This window comes from Saccostrea echinata, unplaced genomic scaffold (assembly GCF_033153115.1).
Source record: "Saccostrea echinata isolate AGI-Se365-2 ecotype Australia unplaced genomic scaffold, CSIRO_AGI_Sech_v1 ptg000065l, whole genome shotgun sequence".
In the NCBI taxonomy this organism is placed as follows: Eukaryota; Metazoa; Mollusca; class Bivalvia; order Ostreida; family Ostreidae; genus Saccostrea; species Saccostrea echinata.
Window position 1 is genome coordinate 757,386 of NW_026889814.1, and position 10,955 is coordinate 768,340.

General features: G+C 31.7%; 1 protein-coding gene across 1 annotated transcript in view; it reads left to right on the forward strand.

The window, feature by feature from the left end:
• The first annotated feature begins 3,595 nt into the window (after positions 1-3,595).
• The window catches only part of LOC133176085 (uncharacterized), a 56,527-nt gene continuing 49,167 nt past the window's right edge, over positions 3,596-10,955 (forward strand). The window contains exon 1 of the mRNA XM_061311257.1: positions 3,596-3,703. Within this exon, the coding sequence (XP_061167241.1) occupies positions 3,653-3,703 (51 nt within the window). The 5' untranslated portion in view covers positions 3,596-3,652. The remainder of the gene's footprint in view (positions 3,704-10,955) is intronic.

Here is a 10,955-nt window from a genome sequence, read left to right on the forward strand (position 1 = left end):
AGGAGAACGTCTATTGCATCAATTGAGGATGAAGTCGTAGGAGAAAGTCATGTATGAAATGAACCAAATCACATAAGAAATAAGTAATGCCCACACAACAAACAAGCAATGTCTGGTCAGAAATCAGTAAAGTTTTACATAAATTATGTAGAAAATCAGCGATGTCATTTAAGAAATATACTGTCTATTTTTCCGATGCAGAATCAGATATTTCATTTAAGAAATAATTAATATCATGAAAGAAATCTGTGATGTTATGTCAGAATTAATTTATGGCAATAATAAATATTTAATATTAGTAAAGAAATAGGTACATGTTCGAATTCAGAAAAGTTATTTATGAAATCAGTAATGTCATGTTTGATATCGGTACTATCATACATGAAATAAGTAATGTCATTAAAGAATCAGTAATCATGATAGAAAACAGAACTATGATTTAATAGATTATAGTCCTCATTTACTTACTCAGAAATACCATTTAAAAATCAGAATATCATGCTAGTAAAAGTAATTCATATGAAAATCCGTAAACCATGTGAAATCAGTCATTCATGTAAAACAATAGAACTGTTATATATATATATGTATATATATATATATATATATATATATATATATATATATATATATATATATATATATATATATATATATATATATATATATATATATATATATATATATATATATATATATATAATAGCGTTAAAGTTTTGTTATGTAGAAAATCAGTAATGAGTATTGAGAGGTAGAAAATCAGCACAAACACATGAGGAATCGGTAGTGTTTTCTGAAAAATCAATGGTGCCACATTAGAAACCAGTGATGTCATGTAGTAAATCAATACGTAGTGCAAAGAATCATAATTATCATGAAATACATTAGAAAATCGTTTCAGACATCGGAAATATCATCTCAAAATCAGAAATATAATGTTGGACATCAGAAATATCATGTTGGACATCAGAAAATATCATGCTGGACAACGGAAATATAGAACCTCAGAAATATCAAATACGAAGTATAATATGAGACATTAGATATATCATATATCAGAAATATCATTTAAGTCACTAGAAATGATAAATTAGAAATACAATGACATCAGAAATATCATGTAGAATATCAGAAATATCATGTAGAACATCACAACTAAGTTAATCATCAGAAATATTATGTACGGCTTCAAAAATATCAATTTTGTCATCTATGTTCAAATCAGAAATATACATGTGTAATGTAAGACATCAGTAATGTCATGCAAAAAATCATAAATATTACCAAGAACTCAGAAATATTATATCAGACAGCAGAAATGTCATTTAAGACATCTGACATATTATGTTAGGCGTCAGTAATATCATGTAAGACATCAGGCATATCATGTAAGACATCAGGCAAATGATGACTTACATCAGGCATATCATGTACGACATCGAAAATGTCATGAAAGACATCAGAAGTATCATGTAAAACATCAAAACTATCATGCCAGACATTAGGCATACCATGTAAAACATTAGAAATTTCAAGAAAGACATCAGATATATCATGTAAGACATGTATATATATATATATATATATATATATATATATATATATATATATATATATATATATATATATATATATATATATATATATATATAAAGCACTAAAAATGACCAACGACACGAACAATAATAATTGTCAAATTTTCGGGACGACCTGTCCCTTCCTCAGGACAACGGAAAAAGTTAAGAAGTCATAAAAACAAAGGAAATAGAGAAGCAAAAACAACTAGCACTACTACTAAACTACCAAACACTAAATATTTACAATATTACATGTTTAATTTGGTTTATAAACAGTTGTGAACAAAGAAATCCGGAGCGCTATGAATTGCGTCCGGTCTATCGGGTGTACTCTGGTGAAGTGTGATTTACATAATTGAACGAATTAATTATCGCTAATTAATTACCACCGACAGTAAATCGTACATTGTCTTATTCTCTCAAAATGGCGTAACTCTACATGATAAAAAGAAATTCAAGAAAGATAATATGGGAGGACAATTTTGAAATATGAATTTGGATATATTATAAATTTGGAAATCGGAAAAAAGAAATAAACAAAAATGTAAGTTGTAAATATTTGGGTAGGTTGTTCCAGGATTGCTAATACGAATTAACGGTAAAGTTTACACTAAACAGAGAGAATGAACTTGTTTGTTACAATCCGGGATTGGGTCTAGTTCACGTTCATCCTGGTGAAGTCATTAAGTTTGTTAATACCATTAGGGCGGAATGACTTCAGCCTGTGCATCCAGAACTTTTCCTTGCCTTTTCTCTGCGCGTCTGTCCATCTTGGATTATGGTCAATAACCACTACTGTCATGTCCTCCATTTGTGACCTTCAAGGTTGAAAAGATCCCCAACGGGTTCATTGAGTTTTTTGGTCCTAATGGTATAATGGTATATACATTTCCTTCCGTGACCTTTTATCTACTTAGTAGATCCGACACTTAGGATATACAGTGTTGTTGGTTTTTAGTGCTTTATATATATATATATATATATATATATATATATATATATATATATATACATGTAAGATATCAGAAATATTATATAAGACATCAGAAAAAACATGCTTGAAATCATAAATATGTTAAAATCAGGTACGTTAGGTCAGAAATCAACAATGTCATTACGAAGCAAAGATTGACATTACCAAGCTTATAATTAGTATTCATGAAAATATTTGAATAAGTACATTTACCAATAATTAAAATGACGTCTTCAAAATATATACGAGAAGCGTTTTGACTTGCAATTAATTATTCTATGTAGATACTGTAAAATCAAAACTGGGTCACATTTTTCAATATTTAATCGACTTAAACAATATCTTGGAAGAGATTATGTACAATTTTAAGACTTTGTCTGTTTTTAAAATCGTATGTTAGTGGAATGTAGGATAAACTGTAAGGCTACTGTATGGTAAATAATTATAATAAGTCTCAAATATATTTTAAGCGATTGAGGTCTATTGGCTATGATTTCGAGACAGTCTCTCATGAAAGAATCATTAATGACAATGTGATTTGACGATGTATATGACGTAACCTTGTAAGCATTTAAATATTTTAACAGTCGAACATTATTCATTGGGAGGCATGTGTATCCGATAAAATTGCCCAGATTAATGAAGCGTCTGGATTACTGAAACATACTTTGTAAATATAAAATATAAAAAGTTAAAATCTTTCTGACTAATTTCGTCCGGAAGTAAAAGAGTCCGGATGGTTATTATCTGGATTGTGAGGCTCCACTGTATATGAAATTTAAATTTTATAAAAAATACTTAATACATTTTAAAATTGCTGTTAAAGTTAATGCCATTTTATGATATGTTTTTGACATTACTTTTGCTTCACCCCTAAATTTAATTCTACTTAGATTCATGATGTTCCATAATTTAATTTGTCTTGTATGTCATTTTGCAAATGACAAGTTTAAAATAATTTTACTCTTGTTAATTATACAAAAAATGTTAGAAGTGTGATGTGATATAAAGTGCACATGCAGGAAAAAAATATACATGTATAAGCATACGGGATAATAACCATACTTTTTCATTAACCGACAGCTTTTAAAGGACGAGAAATATGACAACTTTGGAACTCTTTTACATTATGACTCTTCTTTGTACTATTTTCGTAAGTATTGATATTATTAAATTTATCTCCTTTGTGTGATGTATACTACCCATTAGATAAACCTATGCTTCATCCAGGGGTATGCTTTATCAATAGCTCTTCTGGTTTTGTTACAATCTCTTGCTTCAAGATGTAAATGTATCCAAACTTCTATTTGTGAAAATTCTTGCCTAATAAAATAAAACAAATGAGTAAAATGTTCGTTAAAAACAAGAATAGATTCATTATACTCAATGAAATGTCAAATCTTATCAATGTATCGTACTGGCTACTGCTATGAAGGATGTTATCACCACCCTCACAACCCCAAAAAATCGTTCTAATAGTTAATATTAGGCCTAATACTTTAGAAGTTGTAGGTGCGAAATTCCTTTAACCATGCAGGAAAGCCTAGCCACTTTCAACAATGCTTTCTTATATTATACTATAAGCAAATGAGTTACCATAGATATACAAATACTGAGTACCACCATCGCCATACACAGAATCAGAGAAGGATTCCTGATTCCTCGGTCCTTATTCTTGTGGGCTAGTTTTACAATGTATGACTTCCAGTCAAAATCAGCATGAAATAATTTTCTAACAGATTTAAAAGACGCAACAGATATCACTCCAAGATTTCATATTTTGTATTTAACTTTCCTTCGGCATGTCATCCTCAACAGGGCGACGTCATCAATTTACGCGGCATCGATTTGGGCAGAAGTTAATCAACATAATCGTACAGGGGTTATTTCAAAGTTAAAAAAAAAAAAAAAAAAAAAAAAAAAAAAAAAAAAAAAAAAAAAAAAACTAAAATCGTATTTGATATATAGAACATCTATTTTTGTGTGATTTTATATGGTGTTTGTAAGCACGGCAAACCTCGCGAATATTTACCATTTCAACTCGTTGGATAAAGCAATTATAAAATCACACAATTTAGATATCATGAAATATGAAATATGAGGATAGCGAACAGTAATCAAGCTCAAAATTCTATTGAAACAATACAAATTTTGAGCAAAGCAAACACTAATCTCTAAAAACATCTGAAGTGGGATCAGGTGCCATGGAGGAGTAAGCATCCCCTGTCAACCGGTTACATCCGCCATGAGCTCCTTGTCATGATCGGGCAAACGGAAAAATTCTTAGCATTTCAGTGTTAAAATAATAACCTAACAATTTGTATGAAAAATGTAAATATTCGACCTTATGGTAGATTGTATCTGCTGATAAGGTCATTGTATCGGAGATAGACCTTGCCAAATGTTGACTTTAAACGAGACTGTTAATATTCTTGTTTCATCAACTTATTTGTCAATTGTTTGCCTCGTTTTAGAAATTGTTCATAAGTAGGGTATGCTCTTGCGTATCGAATCAACTAGGAGACACATGCATATGATAGTGGTATATTGCTACATAAAAAAGGAAAGTTGACGATAGAACAGTTGAAATCATCACATTTATCGTAAAGTGTTGTTGTTAAGTTACCATTTACCTCTTTTTCTAGTAAAATATCCAAATATGGAACAGATGTATCAAACTCTGTGGTATCTTTTACTTCGAGTTCAAAGGTATATCGAATCAAAAGCCGGTCACGAGAACCTAGTGGTAGGGCGCTCGCTTCGTGATCGGAAGGCCCGGGTTCGATTCTCGTTCGCCGCGCAGCGTCAAACCTAAGACGTAAACATAGGTAGTGACTGTTCCTTCGCCAAGCGCTCGGCAATAGAAGTGAAAGTCACCGATCTTTCGGATGAGACCTTAAAAACCGATTTCCCGTGCCATGGTAGGCGTTGTCACGATAAAGATGCCTCACAACTCAATGGGCCTGAGTACCGAGGTTTAAATTTGAAGCCCTTCACCGGTATATGGTGACGTCTCTATATGAGTGAAAAATTCTTGAATGGAACGTGAAACAACATACAATCATACACAGCAAGAGATTTCTTTTCATGTAGTAGTTTTTAAATAGTATTCTGCTTTATAAGGATACAAAAATAGGTCTGCTAATAACGGGGCACAATAAGTACCCACAGAAATTCCGACAGATTGTTGAAAGACTTGATCTCCAAAAACTACATAGATATTGTCAGTCAGAAACTCAGGCATCTTTTTAATATCAACTTCGGAGTACTTGTGTTTTCATCAGAATTTTTTTTAACAAAATAATTTTGCAAATGACCAATGACAAGGAAAGTAAATGTACGAGTTTCATTTTTATTGAAAAAGCAGCTGTCTATTATGATGTTAAAAAGCCTGGACTTTAGTTTATCGTGGGGAATGGTTGTATAAAGTGTTGAAAAATAGTACGTTCTGATACTTTTGAATTTGGTAACATTTTGTAATTTCAAATTTTCTGAAGGTTCCTTCACGGTTTTCAGTATCCACATCTGATTTTATACCACTTCTCGAATATATTGCTGTACAATACTCCTGAAGTTTCTCCTTGACTACTGTTAATATTTTATTGAGGGGTAAAGAAAGAGGCTTGGTAGAAAATTTACTGTAAGGATTTTTATGTAGTTTAGGAATCCAATGTAGGTATGGTAATTCAATTTCAATTTGATTTTTGGAATATTAAATATTAAAAATATTTAAAACTGACATATGATTTAGAATAAAGATATCATAGCATAGCATATCATATATATTTTCAATTTTAAATCTTGTACAGAAATTTTACTGGTAACGAATAATTGTCAGTATGGAATCAATTTTATTCAAATATTATTAAAAGACAAAGTAACATGTTTAAAAATTTCTAACTAGGTAAATTCAATTAAAGGATAACTATTCTACCCCTTTGTAATGTCTTTGTAACATCGGCAAGATTATTTTCCACAGTATCAACATTAAATTTATATTAACATAAATCAACATAACGTTTTCATTTGAACGTGTCTGTCTCTTTTAGAAGGTGATTAAACAGAGCGACAACACAAAATTTTCATAAACATTCAAACGAAAAAGAGGTATAATCTATCTCTCTCTCTCCTTTCTAACTAATATTTAAGGTCTTCCGTCTTAACGGAAGACCTTTTAGTGATTCTACTGTTTCTTATTATTATTAAGGTCTTCCGACTTCCTTCGGAAGACCTTATTGTTTTCCTTCTGTTTTCTATTATTATTATTAAGGTCTTTCGACTTCCTTCGGAAGACCTTATTGTTTTCCGTCTGTTTTCTATTATTATTATTATTATTATTATTCTTTTTTTCATAGTTATGGCGATATCTCAGCTGTGAGTGCGCAGATTTGAGATTTTTTCCCGGAAGATGCATCATGTAAATATCTCCAGACGTGTTTTTCATTTTTTCAAAATTAACTTCCGTTCGCGATTTTTTGGGAAATTTGTATTTTTTAAATGGCATTTTGTCCAGAATTTTTCTCGAGAACGGCTAAAGATATGAAATTGAAACTCAATGAATAAATAGAACATCAAATTCCAATATGGGGAACGACCTTTATTTTTTCGTCGTCGGCACTTCCGGTCGCACTGTCTGGGGTTCGAATCCCGCTGGAGGCAGTTAATTTTTTTTCTTTGTTTCTCTCTTTTTTCAGTTGCTAATGACTTCTTTCCTTTAAAAACATGTATGGTAGTTTTTTTGCTGATTTTTAAAAGCTTTTTTTTGTCAGAGATTCTTTCGAAAACCTTTCGACATATACTGAATATCTTTGCATCTATAATATATCCTTCTAAAACTATTTTAAGTAATTTCATTCTTGTCCCCAAAGCCTGACCCATTCAAAAGTTGTCACCCCTTTTGCAATAAAACCTTGTTATCGCTACTCCTCCGAAACCATAAAACGCAGAGATTCCGAACCTTCATCAGTGTCTTTGACTCATTTAATACTCTCTTCATTCTATCATTGCAAAAGCATTCTTTCGTCCCTTGTATGAGTTATTGCCCCTGAAAGTTTATGCTGCTTACATTTAATGAACTTTTTTTTAAAACGGTGTATCCTAGAAACATGGGACCAACTGCATCGGCATATTTGACTTTGACCTTGAAATATAGGTCAAGGTCAAAGTCATTCAAAAACATAAGAAATTCCTTATATATGTGTAAAATATAGCAATTCACCAAATGACCTTGAACTTTGACCTAGACCTTTGGCCTTGACATTGGGTCAAATGAAAAGTAAGGACATGCATCCAGCTCCAGTATCAGGTAAAAACATAGAAAGTAAAGATTTCCTTGTTTTTTTTTTTTTTTTTTTTGGTTTTTTTTTTTTTTGGTTTTTTTAAAGACCTTTGACCTTGACCTTTGACCTTGACCCAAAGGTCACAATCAGGCTTAAAGATGTGAAAGCAGTTACAATTCTTAGTTTGAAAGAGGCATAAAATAAACAATTCATCCCCCCCCCTTCTTAAAAAAAATCATAACAACAACGTAGAATATTTCTGTAAAATTCAAACCAGACCTCGGATCGACACCATATTTGGTACAAATGTAGTATAGACCTCAGAGAAACTTTCTTGGGAGTTTTACGGTGAGTCTTATAAGTTTATAGAAGTCATGAAGTTTCACGGCAAATACTACAAGTTCTGTTGTGTTTGAAATTAAAGTGCAGGTGAACGAAGAAATGATCTAAACCTTTTATCGGCTATTTCTTCAGATGTCGTTAGTAGCATTCGATTTTCCTGATATGATACGACATTTTAATACCAAGCATTCTCTCTTTCTTTTACATTTGGAATTTATTTGATTTTTATTTAGAATTAATCAGTTTCCAGAAATAGCGATTTTCGGTATATTAAAAACAATTCTCGCTTTCATTGTCGTGCTTCCCTTCTAAAAATGCATGTTGGGAGTTTAATTTGTGCTACACATATTTAATTTAACCCAAAGAAATGCTTATTTAAATGTTTCATATTTATTTCAGGATATTCAGTCAGAAATGTTAAAATACGAACCCGATCTTTTAAGCTTACAACAAAGCTATTTTCAAAAAATTCAGCATGCTCACAATATCGATGAATCGGGCTACAGTCCATTAATACATTTTCATTAGGGAACAGTGTTAACGTTTTTTCACGCAGCCCGTCCCTTGCTATTTTATATACTGCTTGCAAGTTCAGGAACTATTTCCTTTTACGGAACTTCTTTCTTCCCCTACCGTTTCTAAAAATACGCTTGTATTTATTCTATAGTCTTAAACAATTAACTTACCCAAATTTATCGGAATGTGTAGCGCAGTGGTTAGCGCACCTGCCTTTCAAACCACGGGTTTTGAGTTCGATCCCACCTGGAGGAGGATTTTTTTTTTTTTTTTTGATTTTTTTTTTTTTTTTTTTTTTTTTTTTTTTTGCTTCTTTTTTTTTGGCATTTTTCTTTTTTTCAGCCTAAATGACACGAAAACACTTAAAAAGGTGGAAAGGCCTCTAATTGTTCTCTGAACAATTAGTTTACTAGTTATTATTAAGGTCTTTCGATATATATGATAAGATATGAATATGAAACTTGCTGAGGTGATAGAGCATAAAATGTAGATATGTTGGTCGACCATTATTTTCCGTCGTTCGTACTTCCGGTCGCAAACGGAAGTGAATTCAAAAATGTTAAATTTGTAACTTTTTTGTTTTTCAATATTTTTCTTTGGGATTTACAGGGTTAATAGAGAGTCTTCTAAAAATTCTAAGTATGTTTTTATCATTTTGATTGATGCATTTATTGCAAAGATATGACCGATCCAAACTTTCTCGTATTGTTGCGGGTTCGAATCCTGCTGGGGCGGGAGATTGTTTCTCTCTTTTTTCAGTTGTAAATGATATTTTTCTCTGTGAAGACGTGTATGATAGTTTTTGCTTATTTTTTAAAGCTTTTTTAACAGAGATTCTACAGAAATCCTTTAATAATCATGATCTATGTTGAAAGGCTGTGTTACATAAACGCAAACAAAAAAATGCCTTCAATAAAGTATTAAATGAAGTGAGGTAGCACAGTGATCTGGAGAAAAGTTAGGTCGGAAGACCACTTGTTGCCCTAGCAACAAGAAACGCATCTAGTTATTATTATTATTCTTTTTTCATAGTACAGCCCATATCTCAGCTATGCGTGGTTCAATTTAAAAGATTTTTTTCAGGGAAGATGCATCATGAATATATCTCCAGGGGTGTCCCTCACTTTTTTGAAATTCACTTCCGTTCGCGATTTTTGGGGAAAATTGTATTTTTTAAATTGAATTTTGTCCGTTAATTTTCTCGATAACGGCTAAAGATATGAAATTGAAATTCACTGACGTGATAGAACATCAAATGGAGATATGGTGAACGACCTTTATTTTTCGTCGTTCGTACTTCCGGTCGCGAACGAAAGTGAATTGAAAAATGTTAAATTTGTAACTTTTTGTTTTTCAATATTTTTCTTGGAAATTTACAGGGTTAATAGAGAGTCTTCTAAGAATTGTATGTATGTTTTCATCATTTTGATTGATGCATTTATTGCAAAGATATGACCGATCCAAACTTTCTCGTATGTTGCGGGTTCGAATCCTGCTGGAGCGGGAGATTGTTTCTCTCTTTTTTCAGTTGATAAATAATATTCTTCTCCGTGAAGACGTGTATGATAGTTTTTGCTTATTTTTTAAAGCTTTGTTAACAGAGATTCTACAGAAATCCTTTAATAATTATGATCTATGTTGAAAAAGACTGTGTTACATAAACGCAAACGAAAAATAACTTCAATAAAGTATCAAATGAAGTGAGATAGCATAGAGTTCTGGAGAAGAGTTCGGTCGGAAGACCACTTGTTGCCTTAGCAACAAGAAATGCATCTAGTTATTCTTATTTTTTAGACAAAAATTTGTGCACGCGATATTTCAAAAACTATTCGGTGGTTTTTCGTCAAACTTTCAGGAATAATGCGCTATTACATGGAATTGTTAATTTTGCAAAAAGTTTGGTAAAATTCCTTTTCGGTTCCAAGTTACGGACAATTTTCTGATTTTAAACTGAGACTGTTTCCGCGCAACTCCTCCAGAACAGCTTATGATATGAACTGGAGACCTATTAAAGATGAAAGACAATTACTTATAAATGTGCACCTGATTCGAACAGAGTTACAGCTCTGAACCGACAAAAAAGTTAACGGGGTTACAGCTCTCAATGCTGTCTGTGGTATTACCATTATACCACATACTATTGGGGTTAGCGTTCAGAACAGTAACACCAGACGCAATACGGAAAGTCTCTGGTCTTAACAGAGGAAAAACTAATTCGTACAAGTATTATTCATATTCATGATTTTTTTTTTTATGTAACAAAATGCA